This window comes from Strigops habroptila, chromosome 5 (assembly GCF_004027225.2).
Source record: "Strigops habroptila isolate Jane chromosome 5, bStrHab1.2.pri, whole genome shotgun sequence".
NCBI lineage: Eukaryota > Metazoa > Chordata > Aves > Psittaciformes > Psittacidae > Strigops > Strigops habroptila.
In genome coordinates, this window is record NC_044281.2 from 24,633,685 (window position 1) to 24,654,824 (window position 21,140).

General features: G+C 44.6%; 1 protein-coding gene across 14 annotated transcripts in view; it reads right to left on the minus strand.

Annotated features, from left to right (window-relative positions):
• CAMK2G (calcium/calmodulin dependent protein kinase II gamma) overlaps positions 1–21,140 on the minus strand; it is a 123,772-nt gene that overhangs the window by 82,126 nt on the left and 20,506 nt on the right. Inside the window, exon 1 of one of the 14 annotated variants that reach the window (XM_030488951.1) lies at positions 10,893–11,990. The exons of the other annotated variants lie outside the window; for them this stretch is intronic. Within the exon in view, the coding sequence (XP_030344811.1) occupies positions 10,893–10,899 (7 nt within the window). The 5' untranslated portion in view covers positions 10,900–11,990. Of the gene's footprint in view, positions 1–10,892; positions 11,991–21,140 lie in introns of those variants that run through there. 14 annotated transcript variants of the gene reach the window in all.

Below are 21,140 nucleotides of genomic sequence, written 5' to 3' on the forward strand. Positions count from 1 at the left end.
CAAGAGCACAGCCTTCTTTACACTGAAGCTCCAGATCTGGCCTATCTATGGAGCACAACTGCTTGAAAGTAGTCGCCTTGCCCCATCACCATGCCTGCTTTCAGACTGCCAGGGAAAGAGGCACTTGATTTGCATCTTTTCCAAAAAAGCAGCTGTTATGCTACAGTTTTGATTTATTCTCTGGGTAAGTTTATTTCTTGTTTTGATGAATGTTTAATGCTCCTGGCTAAATCAGTTTAGATCTTGTTTGCCTGGGGACATTTAGTGCTGCTACATTACTGTAATGCTAATTTTAAGGCCATCTACAGCCTTTTTTCTCCCCACAAGTCTTTTTGCTATTGTTTGGACCTAAATTATGTGGTGCATTTTGGCACTGAATTCCACAGCACCATACCAAGATGACAGACACTTACTGAATCTCAAGGGATGGCCAGATTCGCTGATTAACAGACAACATACCCACAACAGCAATCCTCTGATTAAGTCCACCCCATATACTGATCCACAAAGACTGAGGACCAGGGGTTGAAACTGTAACTCTCATGTTATCTCAAAGCATGCAGATCTGCAAATTGCTGCCTATCCCAAGCAAAAAATGAGAGGGGAAAGGGAGGTGTGTCAGAAGGAGAAAGAAAATGCAGTGAAAAAGTTATTAAAGCACTAACACCAATATTTACAATGCAAGTTTCTCTGCTGAGATTGGATTTTTACGGGGTGGCAGTTAAGCAGTCAAGCCAACATGTCTTAAGACTAAACCCTCCTTTTTTATTACAGAACACACAAATGAGGAATAGTGGCAGAGACAGCTTCTCCCACACCACCCACCAGACAGCCTCAGCTCTGACCTAGAAGGAGCACTTCTGCCGTACAAACGTTACTTTGACCCCCACAAGTGGAATTTCAAACTAAAAAGGTGGGAACCAGGCTGCAGCACCCCCTCTTAAAAGAGGCTCCCCAATAGCCACCATGCCCAGCAGACAGCACAGGGAAAAAAAAGATCTCCTTATACTTCCTTTTTTGCCATCTCTCTGGTCAGCTGGCCCAGCCAGATCAGACTTGGGAGCCTGCTCATCCTATCACCAAAACCGTTATCTCCATTTCAAGATGAATGCTAGCAAAAGTGATCCCTGCCCCTTCCTCAGGCTCTCTCCTCTTCTTCAGTTCTTCTCTCAAGCAGCATATCCAAATACTGCAGTCCTTCAGCACGGCAAGCAGAGGACAACCTCAGATGTCTGATTATGCTATACAGTCAAGATACTGCTGCAGCCCCAGCACAGAAATGCATAGCTCACCAGAGAGCTGAGGAGCATCGGAAAGTAAAAGTACAGCCCTTTAATCTGTGCTGTAGAACTGGTCTCTGCAGCAAAAAGAGGTTTCCAGGTCCTGTGACTCAGCAGGGGAGGGGGGCCGTGGCAGGGGAAAGGGCACGGTTCAGGGCTTAGGGACAGCAAGTCTCCCAAGCTGCTTATATCCAACTCAGCCAGGATCTGAAGCGACAGCAGCCAGCAGGCACGAAGGCCTAGAAAGCATGTCCTCCAGGCCCTAGTAAATACGAGCATAAAATGTGCTTTTGAAAGGAAAACATTAATGGCACTAGTAGCCAGGAACACAGACATGGACAAAGATGACTGAATTGTCCAGAGGGAAGCCAAAGCCACAAAAAGAAGTATGGAGCATGGGAAGGACAGAGCATCTGCCAAGAGCAGCAGCACAAGGAAAATGGGATCACGTGAGAAGAGAAAGCCCAGCTCAGAAACAAGACATGTTGGCCCTGGTGAAAGAGAGCAAAGAACAGCACGGTGGCTGCTCAAGGCAGGCTATTCTCCTTCGTGGGCTATAACCTTCAGCAGCAGCCTGGAGCACTACTGACCATGTCACCCAGAAAGTAAGCCTGGTAACCTCTGACAAGTTTACCAACTGTTGTGATCACAAAGTAATCAATCTTCCATTTTACAATTATTTAAAGACTTCCCTGTACTTTACACTGTTCCCACATTTGTTCTTCCACCATGCCATGAAATGTATTTCTCTGTTCAAATGGAGCAAAGCCACCAGACCCTCTAGTCACAACAGCCAAGGTGGCACCTGGAGAGGGCGCTCAGCCTAACAACATCAGCCCCCATCCAAAAGAGTGACCATGCTGTTGGCTGATCAGCTTAGGAAGTTTCTCCCTCCAGCCCATTTGCTTGTTCTCACCTCCTCTGCTGAGTCCAGTGCCAGACCAGCTGTTTAGGTGGCAGCCCTATGAGCAGAGAAGGAGAAGAAAGGCAGAAAAGGCAATTTTAAGTCTTCTCTGGAGTCAGCTGAGCTTCCAAGGCAGTTGATAAAATTAACAACCTTAACAGAAACTGCCCACTGCAAACAGCAACCAAATAAAGCTGCTAGTTCCCAAATGGCTGATGACCAAGCCACAGCTGCGACGGGGGGAGGAGAGGGGGAGAGCATGCATGAATCCTTGAGTGAGTCACTCGCTCCCTGCATCCCTGCTGGCCTAGATAAATGCTGCTGCCAGTCCATGATGGGTGCTGCAAACCAACTCTTAAGCCCACAGCATCCCTGCTGCTCATCTCTGGGCGGGCAGAGAGCCTGTGCTGAACAACGCAATCTCTGTGCATGTGTGCAAGCACAATGGCCCTTAAGTCTCTGAGGTTCCCATACAGCTCTGATGGACTTTCCTGTCTCTTCTTATCCTAGTTCTTCTTGCAGATGTCCCCCCTCAAGACATCAGATCTCAAGCAGGAGAGGATGCAATATAAAGCCCCCGTTTTAGATGAGGAAAAGACTGAAAACAAATGTGAAAGCAAATAGATAATAAAATAAATATAGTGATAAAAACATTGTGTAGGAAGTTGCTCCTTGTCCCTTTACTGGCATTAGTTTTGTTTATAGTGCTGGCTGCTCTCTTGTACCATCCAAGCAATGAGTTCTGATAGATCACATCAGGACTGCCTTACGTCAATGCTGAGGTTTAGAATACGACAGGAGGCATAGAAATTAAGAGCAAATCATATAAAGTCTAAATCATGTGTGTAAGGTCTCCCCTAAATATGCAACAAGGACAAAAGAAAAGCCTCAAGTGCTGTAATACTGACGCACCACAATTGCAAATCCTGCAGTAAGTCATTCAGTGTTTTAAGAATGGAAGGTTTTAAGCAAGTCCTTTAATACCTAATGCAATTCCCATGGAACACTGTGAAAGTTTTAACTATCCTCACCCGTTGAGTATGTGACATTTCTTTCCCCCAGTTTCATAACTGTACAAACATGCCAGAAGGAATGGGGAGAGAAAAGTAAAAGAACCTGGAAGGAACAGAGAGTGTCTCCATTTTCTGCATCTGCAGTGCTGGCGTACATGCTGGATGCTGAGGATTTCAGCAACAGAATTTGGCTAGCTGATATTCACACTAAGAAGAAAGGGTGAGGCCACAAACTCTAAGTTTCAGGCTAATTATATTAAATTTTGCAATTTATAAATTCCATATCCTATGTCACACAACTCAAAAATTTCCTCCAGAACTCTTGGTTGTGAGATGACAAAACACACAGGACCCTGGGTAAAACATAGTTGTTCTCACAGTTACAACTGCCTGAGATAGTGCTGGCTTCTCCTCCGAACCATTCTCATAAGCAGTGCAAGGAATGCAAAGAAATAAAAGAACAGCTTCTCCTCTGCCTAATCCATCTATTCCTCTGGCCTGAAGACATATCTTACAGTGGTTTTCCCACTCCCTATCAAAACCCCCAATAATTTAAGATGCAATTTCAAAGCTTCCTCATCTATATTTTTTAAGACACAAGATGAAAGGATTACAGTGTTGTCACACATGGCTAAAAGCACAGAAGAGAGAGCAGCACAAAGTAATCAGCACAATGCTGCATAAGGCTGCATTGTGCTTGGTCTTAGCCAAGAGTATGGTAACAGCAAATCCTACCAAGTAGATGTACATGCAATAGCTTCATAAAAGGGTCACTGATATAACTACATATTGAGGAAAGGTCAACAACTTAAATGACTGGTGCAGTCTTTCTACAGCCCCCTAGACAGGCAGCATGGCTTGAATACTTTGATGTCAGGTTTCCCTAAGGGAACCGCAGCCAAAACAAGCATATCTGAACTCTTTTACTGCAATACTAACAAGTGAAGAGGAAAGAGACAATCATTTGTGCAGCCTTCAGACCAATGCAGCTCACCCTGAGAACTGGAGCAAGAGAATGAATGAAACAGAGAGGTCAAAACATGAAGTGCTGCCTTACCCTATCTTAAGAGAGGCAAAGCAAATTGACTGTGCTAGTCGAGAAAGTACTCTGTCCAGTCTCCAGCTGGGTACTCCAGACCACTGCTTCTCCTGAAGCACCCAATGCTGCTACCCCTTCCAAGTGACCATCTGGCTAGCAATGCCCACATGCCAAAAACCAGGCCAGCCCAAGACTTGATATGTTCATGAGGCCTCTATAATCTCCTGAAAATGTGAAGACATCCCACCTTAAAAAGGCCAGCCTCCCACCCAGCTCTGGGAAAGGTATCCTAAAACACAGCAAATCCCTGCTATAAAAGAAAAGTGGTCCAGGGACTAGATGAACTATGGAAAGCCAGAGGCAAACAGCTTCCCATTCTACTGAGCTCCAAAATATCATGTAGAAACACAGCAACGGACAAATCAACCAGTGGACCTGGAGACCTGGGAAGACTTCTTTACTTCCTCCTCAGTCGACTTGGTCCATCCAATACCACTTTAGTGTAATCTCTGCTTAACTTCCCTGAGCATCTGGCTCCTGAGCACAGAACATACATCACGTGCCCCAGTGTTTATACATCTGTGCTAGAGGCAGATGTATATCAGCTGGCTCAGGTCCTGCTTGTGTAATCGATCATAGGTGTCATAGTTGTAAGTGGCATTTCTTTTGCCAAACTCTGGCTCCTGGTGCAAGAGATTCCTCACCAAGCTGCCAGAGAGCTCAAGAACTCAGAGATAAAAGGTCTTAGGAAGGAGGAAGTCTCTAGGATTGTTGAGCCCGTGTAGAACAGAGCAGGGGACTGTCCTTTGGAGAAGGAAACATTTTTAGGAGAAACATCCTGATGCTGTTCTGCTAGCAGCAATTATGCTAGGTTTTAAGCAGCAAGTATGTTTCCTTTTAGTGACCAGACTTCGATTTAGTGTCTGATTCCAGCACAGATTTCTTGCTTTTGAAGTCCAAATTTCCCTCTTACACTCCTCCCATCTTATCATGCTTGCAGACTACTTCTTTACCTCACATTGTAACATATTTGTGCTTTTAAGTAAAACAATTTTTCATTTTGAAACATAAACAACAAACTGAAAAGGTCTATATAAGAAAATGCGTACTGTGGCTCTTTATAGTAAAGTCAGCAAGTAACTTCATATAAATCTTAATTCAGAAGGTACCCACAAGAGAGCTAAGGGTCAATGCTGATGACCTGAGGAAGTCAGGCAGACACATGGCACTTTGTTATCTCCACTTCTGCAAGCACCCAGGAGACCTGTGAGTGCGAGCATAGGCAAAAGCAAAAGCAGTCACCCTGCGACAGGAGTAGCAAGTAAGGCCAGCTATAAGCTGGATAAAAAGAGGGGGTAGAGGAAGGCTGCAGTGAAGACCTGGTGTCATACCAGGACAGGCAGGGACAGCAACTAAAGAGAATAAGTCATGACCTGGCTGGGGAGAAGGGCAGGATGGGAGCTGCAGAGCAGAAGAGAGAAAATGAGGCACCCTCCTGCCAGTCACCAAACTAAAAAATAATCCAAATGTAAAAATAGACAATTTATTGATAATTCTCGTGTAACATTGCAGTGACATGTAAACTACTGCTCTAGCAGCCATAGAAGTGCCAGATGAATGTGACAGACACTCATCTGCACAGAGGGGGAAGGAAGAAGATGCACTTGATGGTATTCTCCGAAGAGGACACATGGTCTCACCAAGTGCTGCTCTTCTTTGCTCCCTCCAGGAGGTTCACAAGGCAGAGCTGGAAGCACAGTATTTGATGACAGTAAGACACCCTTTCCGCCCTTGCTTCCTTGAAAACAGCAAAATATTTGAGGTACAAACCAAACTGACCAAACTTATAAGCAGTTTTCTAGCTTTCTTTTCAGAAAAGGTTAACATGACAAGCTCAGACAGGCTTTAATGGAATCTGCTTGACAAATCCAAGACAGCAGTCCAGCATTCTTGTTCAAGCCCCTTACAGACCTGTCTCTGATGATGGTAAACCTTTGGACCAAAGAAACAATTCAGAGAGCAAGGTTCAGAGAACTTCTGTGTTACAATTTTTGTTTGATACACAATTTCCATCTAGAACTAAGCTTCCTAATGAATTACACATCCTATTCTTTAATGACACACTTATCAAACGTATGAGTAGTATCTCCATATACATCTTGGTGAATAATGTTTCTAGTTCTTTTGGGTAGCTTGTTAGCATACTGTGTGTATCTGCAAAGGCCAGACAGCATGGCACTAAAACAATAAGCTTTCTCCAAGAGCTTTTACCAAGCCCACAAGCTTCCTAACTTGGAGGCTGGAAGCTGTCTGTTGGTAGAATGCCAAAACAAAAATGGGATGCCCCTTTGCAAGGACCAGACACACAACAAGCAGCAGGCATCTGGCCGCCATCCAAATGTACAAAGGACTAAAGACATGCTGTCAAAGGTATTGTCAAAAAAGTTTAAGCAAGATTTGATTCTCCTGCATTGTGGACATGACACAGGTTCCAGTATGAGAAGCAGAGATCAGAATACAGAACAGAAAATAACTTTAGGAGCGCACTGTGACCCTAACAAAAATGAATACACAAATTACCATCTGGAATTAAGTTTCACATAAGGAAAAGGGGCAACGAGCTGCCTTTTGTAAAAGCCCCTGCACCCCCTGCTATGCCACTGATTACAGTGAAGTAAAACAAGAGGAAGGAGATCCCACCAGCAGCCTTGCTCTGAGCAACTGCTTTTATTTTAGCAAGACAGGAGCAGAAGGGGGGAAAAAAGAAAACAAAAGCCTTCATTAGTCACTGATAGGACAAGTTATATTTACAGTGAGTGCATTAGTCATCCACTGGTTTTGTTCCAGAGGGAGCAGAGGAGGGCTCTGTCTTCCTGGCTTCCACGGGTGACAAGGCCTCCGTGACTGAAAGCGCAGCCCCTGAACACTTCATTCCAGAAAGCACTCTTGATGGCACAAGGTCCCCACATCCCTCCACCAAGGCACTGCCTGCTGCTCTCTGACAGACACCGGCTAGGAAGACACAGGTGGAAAACAGATCCTTCTGATTAGTATTGGCCTACACTGCTGCTCAGGACTCAGTCTATTAAACACACATCAAAACAGCACTGCCAGCTCTGATGGGAGGAAGACACAGGAAAATACTGAGGCTGCAGCTTCTCTAGTAGCTGTCACTGCTCACATGAAAGCTCATCAACAAAGGGACATAAGAGTGCAAGGCAAGCAATTCAGAGGTATTGCAAAGATAGCCTCTCCTCTTTCCCTCCCTAAAGTCTCAGCATGCTGCAGAAAGACCAAAATACACAGAGACCCTACCCCTCCCCAGTTCCAAGTGTCTGGACTATTATGTACTTCTGCACAGCTTCTATGCATGCCCCAGCTCTCTGAGCACACCTCATCCCCAGCAGTCAGACAGGAATTGCCTCTTCCCGCACACCTCCTCCCTCTGTGCTGTGTACAGCCATCAGGAAAGGCTGTGGCAAGCAGGACCTGTCCCTTGGTATGGAGAGCACAGAGGAAACACAGTGGCTGTGTTTCCATTGGCACCTGCAGAAAGGTTCATATCCTAGGAAACTGAAAGGTCAGGTGGGCTGGGGAATGCAAGACTTGTCACAGAATAAATGTGCTGTCCCTTCAAATGCTGAGCTGTTACCAACTCTTCAAGAGCTTCTGAGCTGCAGGGAATCTGCCTCCAGTTCATCTGGGAAGCTCTCGAACCTCTGAGAAGAGGGCTGCCAGCTTAGTGCATGTTTTACTGCTGCTGATCTACACATCTATTCATTCCTGTTCAATAAAACAAAACAAAAATCAAACCTGTAACCACATTCATGTCTGCCCTGCTAAGAGTGATTTTGCTACCTCCTCCCCCCACCAGCCACTCATTCATCTTCACACAAAATAGCAAAGGGATTACGCAGATGTTGCTTTGCTACCCTGACCTTCTTAACCTATGTCCACATGCCATCAGTGATGTTGTGCATTCACCATCCCACCATCCATGCGTCAGAGGCTAACTCCCTTCTGGCTGCACCCTCATTCATAAGCTGGGTATTAGTTCTCATCTCCTGCTACACAGCTTCACAGGAGCAGAAACAGGAACTACCACCCTCCCTGCATGAATGAGAAACCAGGTCCAGAGCACAAAATGCTAGTTGTAAACCACAACTGAGAAGGAGAAGGATAACACGGGCAGCCTGCCCAGAGTTGTATTCAACTGAGGGGTAGCACGAACACTAGAAAACTGAATGCTCAGAGAGGAGGTACACAGTAGGGACAGTGCAGAACATCTGTGGATGCGTGCCTGGAGAAAAGGGGGAAGGGAACTGCACCATGAGGGACAGGATTTCACTCCAGTGTCCAACAGAAGCAGCAGCTCAAATGGAGCTGAGGCTACTGCAAAGGAACCACAGAAGGTGGCTAGGCCATCAGCTGGCAAGTATGCTGTTTTCTTCTCCTGGCTGAAGGTCTGTGTCTAATCCAGAAGTGAGGCTGCACAAGTCCTGCAGAACAGGTCAGCAAGGATTTTCGGTCATCACTTGACCACACTATGGACACACAGTAGTTGCATCCCATTCAGCGAGGATAAATTACCTTCACTGTCCAACACCCAGCTTCAGATAGCCCAAGAAGAGATGCTAAGGACAGCCCAGAATAAATCCATGGTGATGTCCAGAGCAAGGGAACAAACACCTTTATAATTTAGAACAGCTCGATAGATGTACAGCTGGGGAGGTTCCAGGTGAACAGGAGGAACGACTCTGAAACTTGCTCAGCAAACTGTAAGAGGCATATAGCAGACACAGGACCAGGTGGTAGGGGAAGGTCTCTGGCAGGGACAAGAGGATAACTTCTGCGTGGCCATCACTGCAATGGTCACAGCTAGCACCATTGGTCAGCCTTGTGTCAAAACACAAGCACCAGCAAAATGCAGCTATCAAAACCTGTCCCTTACTACCCAAAACACACGGGGAAGCAGCAGGTATCTGTTATTTTGATTCCAAGAATCAGACCAAAGGTCACCTCAGGCTCAGTCCTATTGTTCCCACAGTCCTCCCTGACCTGCAACGTTGCAGGCATCTGCCCTGGGGAGTTGCAGGGCTGACAGACCCAGGGGGCAGAGCAGAGTCACCTTCCCAAGAACAATTTTCTCTGGAGCTTTTTTTTTGGGGGGGGGTGGAATTAAAAAAAAAAAAAAAAAAATAAATATACAAAAAATAAAATAAAATTTAAAAAAAAAAAAAAAAAATCAAGGGATCTTCACAGCGAAATTCCCGAGACAAACCACAGCTCAGCTGCTGGGACTTACAAACCAACATCACTAGCAGCACCCAGAGTTTTTCAGGGTGTGTAACTGTGGTTAGGAATATACCTGCCACAGTTGCATTTCCATTTCTTTGGCTGGAAAGGTGTGTAGAAGAACAAGGCAAAGCACATTGCAGCACACATGGATTACAGGGCTTTTTGGTCACTTTCCTAGTTTTTAGGTCCCTTTTTCACATTCAGACTCCATAAAAGTCATGGAAATTCCCCATGCACACCACAGCCACAGTACTTTTTTGACCTTTGGGGCATTAAAAACACCAGCATCCCTAACACACCACAGTTAGCGCAGACGTAAGCTATCAAGACCCCAGGCTTTCCACTGCTCCTCTGCTGCTCTGTCCTGAATGGACAGATGGATGGATGAGTGGGTAGCTTTCACCAGCATCTTTCATCCATGTGCTCCTCAGCTTGACTGAGAGGGGCCACAAACCACCCTTCCCTAGGATCTGATGATGACAATCCAGCACTGTAGACAAGCTGTTGCCTTTAAGGACTGCAGTGGCCATACTGGTTTTTCTCCGTAGGGTTAAGGGCTGGAAAAGCTCCAGGAGGCTGGGCTCTAGTGAACAAGACCCTGTGCAAGGGGATACCATACGCAGCTGTTCTTTGGGAAGCCAAGACCTTTGCTTCAGAAGTGCAGTAGCAGAGTGAGAGCTGGAGTAAAAGTGAAGCGATAAGCAAACTGCATAACAATTTCCTCTGGAGCTGGCACTCACAAGCAGGAGACAGACACCTAGCTTCTGATACTGTTCCTGCTGGGCACCTTCTGTCCTTGCAAAAGAGCCTCAAAGCTTCATGGAGAGGTCTACCCTGCAATCAAAGGTTTAATCGCAGCATGAACAGACATATCAGTTAGCACTATACTCACTAGCAGTACTAATAGCGGGATTCATGGACTTTAACGCAAATTGTACAGGCCTGCTGGGGACCTACATATGTGCCTAAGTTGCTAGCCCCCACTGAAATCCACATCACTGTGACTTCAATGCTATTATCCCTACATTACTGAGAATAAAGTTAGTGAAGTACGCCCTTCATGCTGCAATCACACCTTCTGCTACACTGCCAGCAGAGAGACCAAGCTCTCCCTTAATCAACTTCAGATGCTCAGTACTTGTGTGTAGACTAGGAGAAGTGGGATAAGAGGAACAGAGAGAAAGAGGAGGGAAAAAATAGACACACAGTGAGATATTTCTAATTACACTTTGTTTGTCCAGTTGTCAGCACTTTCCCACTCAAACACTGCACACATCCAGTGACAAGTTCTACAGTAACAACAACGGTAATAGATATCAAAAGGGAGAGACACATGAAGAGCAGCTCCGGGAACTCACAGCACATGTGGGTGAAGTGATTACACTTCAGACCTCACAACTCTGCTGCCCACAGTCAATTCCACTTTCACTGCAGTGAGCAAGAAGTGTCAAGTACCAATCTCTAACTCAATGAGTGCAGAGATTTACAAATACACACACAGTAACTCCAACTACAGTGGTCTTTGAGCACAAGCTACCACCATCCACAGGTGCCCTGCTGTCCCACAGTAGGCTCAGCATTTCCAAACCAGCACTAGAGGGGAGGAAACAAACAGCCAGCTTTTCATAGGTTTTAGAGCCTCCAGAGAAGATTCAGGTTAGTTTACTCACACACCAGACTAATATGTTTCCACAGGGCTGGTCCCTGACATCAGCACACTGGCAGCACTACCTCCACATTGAAAACTGGTCACCCCCTTCACCTGCCTTTTCACATCACATCACCTACCAGATGGGACCATACTGGTAGTCACTTTGTTCAACTTATGTCTCAACTCTCTACTTCAGTATGGTTTCCTAGGTTGAGCTAATGCTCTCTCAGATCTGACAGTCAGAAGTGCTTTCAAACTGTACGAGAGAAGAGATTGCCAAGAGAAAGAGGAGGTCTCAGACAGCCAGGACTTCATCCTTTCCCCTCCAAATAGCCGGTATCAGAAAGAAAAGATGTTTTCAAAAACCTCTTTCTGAATTTTGTAAAGATTGGGCCACCCTCAAAGACACATGTGAGGGAACAAAACTGAGGGCACAGAACTGAAAGAGGTTTTGGACCAGGAAGGTCAGAATGACACCGGCTGAGCCATAGTCAACAGGACTGAACTCCATCTGAGTTAAGCATGTGGTTGCTGTACCACCAGCACGCTGCCAGGAGCGCAGGAGCCTGACCCTTACTCAAATTACGAGCTACGCCTGGCTACCTGAGGCCACTGAGCCAAGGAAACCGAGAAGCAGATCAGCCACAGTACTACCAGTTTTGGATGTGTGTTTTGGGACTTACGGAACAACAAGGTCCATGAAGACTTAGGTATACTGTTGCTGGAAGAAGAGCAAGTCCCCACCAGTTGATTGTCTCGTTCATTTGTCTTCCACAAGCAAACTCCTCAAAATCCATAACTTAAAATACACTCTCCCCTGTTAACAAAAGTAAGGAACAGCTGAACACACTCCTTTCTTCCCTTAAAATTCACATGGTGTAAGTCTGTGCATAAGACTCCCTGAAGCTGGAGATGCACATGCCGACAGAAAAAGCACAGAAAACAAAAGAGCTGGAACCTGGGGATCTGCAAAGTAACTCATTTTACAGGACTAGAAGTAGGTGGGAAAGAGAGCATGAGAAAGAAGGGGAAGAAGAAAACACCCTATTCATGTCTGCACCAGTACTGGGCAAAGAAATGCTCACCAGTACTCCCATACCACTACCTTGCCACGTCAGGAAAGCAAGTAAAAAAGGAAGTGCAAGAATGAACTCAGAGTTACTAACAGTCCTACAACATAACTGAGGGAGACAGTGACCTCGCCCATGAATTCAATAGGATACTTTAAAAGCTCACCAAAGGGGACAAACTTTGTCAATTGCTTCAGAAAGCTTATACAAAATAATCCTGTTAGTTTGTTTCAGGACCCTTCCATAGGGAATGGAGGGAAAGGCAATGGTGGTCATAGGACCTTTCTGAAAAGCCCTGATGGCAAAGGTAATGAGGTAGAAAGTAACAGCCTTCATCCCTTCATCAGCTTGCCTTCATTGCAGACAAAGCACGCTGCCCTGCCTGCACATGCAAACCCACATGCACGGAGGGCATGCACCTCCCAGCTCCACTGCTTAATAGTGAAAAGGTTTGAATGGTATCCCATCCAGGTACAGAGGGAGCATCGTTCTGCCTGATGATCCAGGAAAAGCTACATCCCGAGATGTGCGCAAAGGCACAGAGGCAGCAGCTGAGGGGGACGGCCTAGGGAGATTAACATGTTTATCTCCTCGCTTAAGTCTCTTACCGGCCAATGGTTTCAGCCTGATAGCAGCAACAGGACTAAAAATAAGAACTCAGGCATTACCAGTGACTCACCGTGTGGGCAATGACACTGCGAGGGATCACAGAGAAACCTCCTCCCACTCCTGAAGCCTAGCTCTCAAATTGTAGGAAATAACTTCCCAAAGAGCCAGGGGAGACACAGCATAGAGATCCCTTCATTCAAGTGATCTTACGACTGTGTGACATTTTCAAGTGTGCAGTGGCTTTAAATAGATAACAAGGCCAACCTCAGATCCCAAATTTGGGGTTCAGTACCTGCATCTCAGAGTGAAACCGAGGCTTGAGGGAACAGATAATGCCATCAGATCACTTCCACTCTTCCAGAATGCTAAAATTCCCCACTAGAGGCAATGCTAACCACTGCTGGTCTTGGTTTCTGTCCGGATTGTGCCTACCGGTAAACATTTCATAAGCATAGCAATTTCTGCATGTTGCATTAGAAGAGTTCTTTCAGCAAGGACAAGCACATATCAGCAAAGCTAGCACCACAGCAAGACACCATTTAGCTTTTTTTCTCCAAAAAGCCTATATACCCTTCAGATGGTATTTTAGTAACTCAGATGCACAGAGGTGCAATGGCATCTCCAATTCCTTAAATAAGCTACTGGAATTGAGGATTCCAGTGGTACAACTGTATAAGTTAAAGGTCCCACTATACCACTGATTCCCTCTACATTCTTCCCTGAAAGGCTACAGATAAGATAAAGATAGATTTTTTTGGAGTATCTCTAGGAAAAAAAGAGATCACTCTTCTGGCACTGTGTGTGGTGCAGATTTGTCCAACAGCAGGTACAGGACGTCCCTCTGTTGTAACACTGGCAGTCACTGCAGTCCTATCCTTCCTCTGTCTTTTTCCTAATGGCCCTGCATCCTCTTTGCATCTGACGCTGGCACAAGCATTTGTGCAGCAGTGCACTGAACTGGATAGCTGAACTGATCCATCATTAACCTGGTTCCTCATGTAACTATATAAAGAATTTGTGCTGGTGCAAGGAGGAAACAAACGGTCAGAAGAAAGGCTGCCTTTTTCAGCAGCATGGCTCACACTGGCTGCGACTGCTCATGAAGCTACGGGATACAATTCCACTATACTCCAAGAGTTAGTGCCCACAAGTGGTTTATGTCAGACCATATAATGTCCTAGTCTTCTGACTGAATTAGTCTACCCCTAATTTCCAATCCATCATGAGAGAAAACCATTCATCAGAGCTCCTCCAATATTCTCCCTGCATAACTCCTGGCACTCATGTGAGAGGTCATAATTTTTATAAGTACAGAATGAAGATCAATCTTGACCATGCCTTAATCACATATTAAAGAAAAATACTCAGTTTTGCAGATTAAAAAAGTAGAGTGAAAATAAAGCAATTTAGTTGAAAATCACATGGAGTCAGCAGTACAGCCAGAACTTGTGGAGCCCTAGATCCTGCACCTAAATGAAAGAAGAAAAGCCCCAGTCATGTAATACCAGGACATCGCATGAGATCTGGATTACAGCAAGGCAAATATGACATTGCTATTCAAACAACACTGCCTTAGAGATGGGCTGTTCAGCAGCTAGTGGAACACCCTGATTTCCTATGAAGCAATTATGCAGTTGGGTGCTTACAGTCAGAACCAAGGACCTTGCCAATAGAACAGACAGTGCCTGAAACACCTGTTGCTCCCATTCACTTAATATACTGGGGAACTTGCAAGGAGCAGCATCTCCTCCTGTGTTTGTGAGCATACAGAGCAATTCCCTCTTGAGCTCTAGCTGGTCAGAGTAATGAAGAATTTACATGATCTGAAGTTAAAATTGGAGTCTGTTAAAGCTCCCAATTTGCCCTACAAGGACAGAATAGAGACCACACATCAAGAATTATCCAAGTATTAGAATGACAGGACACTTGACTAGGTGACTAAAAGAAGGGGAAGCTTTAAGTGGAAAATAATTAAGCAACATATCTAGAAAAGCACATCACTGATTGCTTATGGGAGAAACTTCTCTGTACTGCAGCATATACATAAATCCACACTCTAAGAGAAAAATCACAAAGATGGCACCAGAGGAACAAAGGAAATGAAGACAGGTCTGGGGAAAGCAGTTCTCAAATTGCCATAGTAGGTATGGGAGGAAGGAGTTTCAGAAGGAAGAGCCAGGTGACACCACCAAGAGCCAGGGCTGGCAGGAAGTGCTGCGCCAGCATCACGCTGATGGCAGCCCGCACTACTGTGGGCCAAGATAAACCCATCTTGGCCTCTCTAATCAGCCACACAGGGAAGACAAGATAAGCATTCAGTCCAGACATGGAAAACACCCAGATTACTAGGAAAAAGGGGATTTCGAGGAGGTTGTTTCATTTATCAAACAAGCAGGTTCCCCACATAGAAGGACCTGGGACAGCTCATTCTTGCAAAGTCAGAGGATGAAGAGGGCGGCATATCTCAGAAAACTAAACATCTGCAGCTCTAAGATGCTTTTCCAGTCTTCTCTGCCTCCTGCCAAGTTTAAACATATTTTGCTCAGTCCAAGGCAGCTATTCTCACAAGAGGCTGTATTTAGGGACTTCTGCTTGCCTTCATGATACCAAGATGCTTCCTTGAGTTTTAACCATTGGGCAAAACAGTTTATAGCTCTCTGGTGATCAGATGCTCCCAACACTATAATTCAGATAAGTGAAATAATCATAGGATAGTCTGAGTCGGAACGGACCTTCAAAGGTCACCTAGTCCAACCCCCCTGCAATGAGCAGGGACATCTTCAACTAGATCAGGTTGCCCAGAACCACAGCCAGCCTGGCCTTGAATGTCTCCAGGGATGGTGCATCCGCCACCTCTCTGGGCAACCTGTGCCTGTATTTTGCCACCCTCATTGTAAAAATATTTTGGGCAGAAATACAGCATAGACCACAGATAACTATATTGCATTTTCCTGTGTTCATCTGTACAAGTTAAACATGGCTGCTTCCCTTTGTTCATCATGCTTTTATAAGAGCAATAACTACCACCACCCCTCAAAAGACAGTTTTCTTATTTCTTCTGATTTATGGTGGAGCACCACATTCCCAACATGTTAACTGTCTTCATCATGTATGAGTTAGTCAATAGGATCATTCTCATTCAGCTCCAACTTGAGATACAGCCGCCTTCTGCAATTCCCCAGCTCATGACTACAATTCAGCAGTCCCATTACACAGTCAGCTTGGACATACTTTGAGATCCTTCAGCATACGAGAACTTATTACAAAGATAGAATATTTGCTCATGGTTTAGTTCATAAGATTCTGCTTAGTCAATCTCTGAGGGCATCATGAGAGCATCTCTAATCATCTACCTCAGTAGAGACTGGAGTGACCTAAACATGATAGCTTATTAGCAAGCTATCATGTACATTATAGGAAATATTTCGCATGTACATTATAGGAAAGATCCTTCTGCTCAGCACATAAATTGTTAAAGTCTCTATTCACCACATAGAAAATACACATTAACATATAGATAGGTCTATGACTAAGCATCAAGAACAACAATTTGAAATGCCCTTCAAATAAAATACAGATCCACATTGTTCATACTGGCTGCAAAAAGAACACCTAGCATTTCCCATGACACCGTTATAGCACTGGATTTTCAGGTGCTTTAAACAGCAATTCATTTCACCTAATAGCACCATCAATAAGAGAAGAATATAACATTTTGCATTTTTGAACTCAAAATAGACTGCATTTTAGAAGGTTGAGGCCCAATATGACTCTGCTTTTCCGCAGATTCTGCCTGCCAACAATTGGATTTGCTTTGATTAGACTTCAGCTACTCCTGAAAGAACAGAGACAGGTAGAAGGAGGGGTGGGGGCTATTTTTCTGTCTGAATTTAATACCAAAACTGAACAAACACCTGAATGCAATGACTTGCTTATCATCACACAAGCCATGATTAATGCAAGATCAGACAACAACAGATAGCTCACCATCTTTTACCCTCTTTGTAAGGAAAAGTGCAATATTGCCTCAGAGATACCCATTTGCTATAGGCACTTCCACTAAAGGGCACTTCTTTGCCCTGTAAATGGCACCTCTTCTTCAACCCCAGCTACTTACAAACTAAGATCTGCTATCCAAAATTGAAATGCATCTTGAAGTGGCACCCAGCCATTCACAGTGACCTACTCTAGCCAACAGGTTCTAGACATCTTGAAAGAGGTGGCAGGTTATGACAGACTGTGTCTTGTCTTCCCCATGCTCTTCTGTACACTTTTCAAAAGCCACAGGAATAGAGAAGGAGGAGATGAAGTGGCAGCTACTGCAAAAGGCATTATCTCTTAGTGAAGGATTCATAGGTGTGAAAGTTTTCCTCTCCACCAGCCAACAGTTAACCCAGTAGCAGGAGTAATAAAACACTGGGCTACAGCACTGAATGACCAACCCAATGAAGAGAGAGGAAACATTTACCTAGACCCAGGAGGAATAATGTATTTAAAAAAAAATTTTAAAAAACCGTAATACTTCAGTTCTGTTCCAAAAGGATTGTTTTACAAAATACCTGGAAGTTTAAAAAATAGCAGAATACTGTCTATGCAAATTGGTAGTGACATCACGTCATAGACGTGATTACAGAATACATGATTAAGTATTTAATTTCAAGGAATATAAAAAAACCTTGATTTTCAGCAAATCTGAGTATGCCAGATAAATTATGCCCAGCAGAAGCATAAGTGCTCAGTGTTTCCATCTCTAAAACAGAGAAGCTAAGGAAACCAAGTGGTGATTATAACGTCCAAGTTTTAGCACAAGTTCACATCATGGTGTTTAGTTTTGCAATTGCTTTTTCCGTTCCCTTTGTTAACACCATATTTGAACACATTAAAGCCTAGGGGAATCTTCTCAGTTTTGATTTTTCTGTAAAGAAATCCCATTTTTTTCAAACACAACAGTCTTTCACACAAAGAAAACAGGGCACAGGCATATCCTTGCAATTCTGGGTCAAACTCAGAAATCTTGGCCTTGTGGCAATGTACAGCAGGAGAGCAACACCTGGAAAGGAAAATCTGGCCAAACTGCATGCACGCAAACCTGGCACTGTTCAATGGTTTTGGCCATCAGGCCACAAAATGCTTTGCACCAAAAGCTAATTTCTCCTCTCACCTACACAGCAGCGCTCTGGACAGCCCCATTAGTGGCCTGCTCCCCGTCACACTGCCAGCCACTTCCTCCTCCACGCACTGGCTCGCTTCCTGTTCAACAAGCTCGTGGCTCCACCGGGGATGCAGCAGCTCGCCACGCAGCATCTTTCTCGGCTCTGTTTTAACTGAAGCTGCTCCCCAGTGCTCCTGCACTGGCTCCTAGGCATCCACCAGTTCCTGATTTCCATATCTGAACAGCTTCAGAAGTCTGTTTCCTTTTCAAGCAGTTGAATCTCTCCACAGATGGTTCAACAGTTCCCATGGTAGGGTTTGAGCGCTCAGTGGCAAACACTCTAACCTTCCTCTTCCATGAAAGGCAGCTCTGCGAGCACATAACACATCCTGAAAAATTACATGAACCTCCCCAAAGCCCCTCTGCCTCCACATGGAAGATACAACTGCTAGAAGCAAGGGCAAGGTGGTCTGAAATGCTTTCATTATAGCACAGATATGGCTCCTTTGAGAGCAGACACTGACACCCTTCTGCTTATCACCAGAAGAAGAGACAGAGGAATCACCACTGAGCTAGCCACTAGCTATCTACCTAGGACCACTAAGCTTCAAGCGCATGATCCTGACACAGATGGCAGTTAACAGGAGGTGCCTTATTAGAAGAGGTGTTCCAATTAAGACCTAAAGGGTCTGGAACCTTTACCTTGCGTTGGCAGAAGCAAGAAATCAAGTCTGTCTCCAGCAGTCAACGCAGCCCCCAAAATGGGAGAAGGAACACCCTCTTCATGTGAAAATCTCCCCTCTGGCCTAAAACCTGCTCACTTTGTCTTACAGCATGGAAGTTCTCCCAATATACAGAACACCCATAACCACAGAAATTCTTAAGAAGAAATTAGCACAAACGGAGGAGTTAGAGAACAACTAGAGAAATCCTTTTGAATGAAGATGGACAAGCTGGTCTCATATTAGGGGAAGCTATTCCAAGCCTGCAGAGTGGCAAGACAGGCTGTCCTATCTCAAAAGGAAATTATTAGAATGGATGCGTGGCTATAGTGTTGAGTGGGAGGACACTAAGGCAGAGATAAAGGGAGCTTCCACTTCTCTAGAAGTTCCCTGTAAAGCCTTAGAGGTTATTCATACGAACAGACATCATCCATGCAGTATTCTTGCGTCAGCTCTTAAGCAGGAACATGTCAGGGGTGTGTGTTTGTATTTCAAATCCAATATAGTCATTGCCAATCCTGCCCTTTCCTTAAGCAGAATTATTTATGTATCGAAAAGCAACGCATATCCTTCCCAGCTAAAACAGCACATGATGCAGAGGTGGCAACACACTAAAACACAAAGGCAGCCAGATGAATAATTATGTGAAAACATGACTTTTCTACTCCATGCAACTGCTCTGTGTTGCTGACTCAGATGCGTTCATTCCAGCAGACAAAAAGCTGGGTTTTACTAGTGCTGCAACTCCCACTGAGGCTTGGGAAAGCAAAGTCAAGCCTACGCCAGCCTCAGCTAGGCTTAGTCTGGGAAGCTCTTTAGCACTAGAAGCCCCAGCCCTGCAAATCCCCAGCGGGAACCGCAGATCATGGGCGCATTTGTAGGAGAATAATTAGTTTCAGAGCCAAGACTGTGCTCCTCCCCCACCCCCTAAATTAAATAAGCCAAGAAGAGTACGCAGCCATCCAGCCATTCTTGGAGAATCACTTTTCTGACTAGGTCTGCGCTTTAAGGATGCCATTTTTCATTATTGTTAATAGGTCTCATTAACTAGAAGCTCTTAAGCACAAGACCATTACTAAATGCAGTTTACATTGCACAAAAGCAATGCCTTTGTTGTGGCAAGGGCAGGAGGGAAGGAAATAGTTTGTCTTTCCATAAACAACGATACTTCAAAACCAAGTACTGTTTGCCCTTCATTTGGGTTCACAGTTATTCCAAATAAATTGACAGTTAAGAGAAGGATGGCTTTAAAGACCTCCAGTTTGCAATTAAGGTATACCTCATGACTTAAAAATGAAACACACTTCATTTTAACACACAACAATTGGGAAGAAGAAACAAATAAACAAAAACCCTCTTCTTTTACTTAAAAACTTTCAGAGCTTTTTGGGGTTAGTGATCACATCATGGATTTATAAAGATGTGTGACCACATCCTTAAAATTCAGGCACACAAGCAACTTAAAGGAATAATATATATCTATGTTTCCTCACACTCCCACTCCCCCCAAACATCAGGCTCTGGACAGTGAACTCTCACTTCAGCAGAAAGTCTGAAAAAATGTGTGTTCTTGGAAGCCTAAAAGAGAAGGCTGTACAAGAATTTCACTTTTATGAAGGTACAGAACCATTGAGCACCAGGGAAGCTGGCATGCTTCTTCCTAAAAGAGTCAGCCCAGGCAATAGTTAAAACCCCCTCTCAAGAGCCAGAGAAGTACCCAACCAATTTCTTGCAGTGTTCCACAAAATCTGCAGAATCACCAGGGCTTTCAGTTAGTAATACAGCTAATAACTTATAATTTTCCACAGAAAAGGCTTGACATCATACTCTTCATGCTTTCGATTCAAATATTGCTTAAATCAACCTGGATCTCTATTCAAAAACACCTCTGTTTGGAGGTGATCAGCATATCACGCACAGAGAGAAGCAGAACAATGTTTATAGCTCCAGCGTAAAAGGTGTTTTCCAGCCACGCACCACATGCAGGCAGTTCATGGGGCTGAGCCTGGGAGGACTGTGCTTCATATCCTCCTTCATAGTATGAACATTCCTTTTCCTAAGACATAAAAAACTGGCAAAATAAAGAAAGCTTGCTAACTGTCTTTTATGTAGACCTGCACCACACAGAACTAAAGCCTGGGATGCAATATTACTGGTTCTTGAGGCTTTCCCTTTGCTATCTTCTCTCCTACTCTCCACCAAAAAACACATCTCAACAAATTAGTAGAAAAAACCTTTGCAACCTGAAGGCCAAAAGCTTACATGCAATAGCGTTAGCATAGGTCCACACACGAGCATTAGTCCTCAGCAGCATTACTTGTCATTCTAATGTGCTAAAGATTAAGAAAACAAAGCTCAAGTGCAAACACAGACAAAAGCAACTTCCAAAAGCAGAGAAAGTC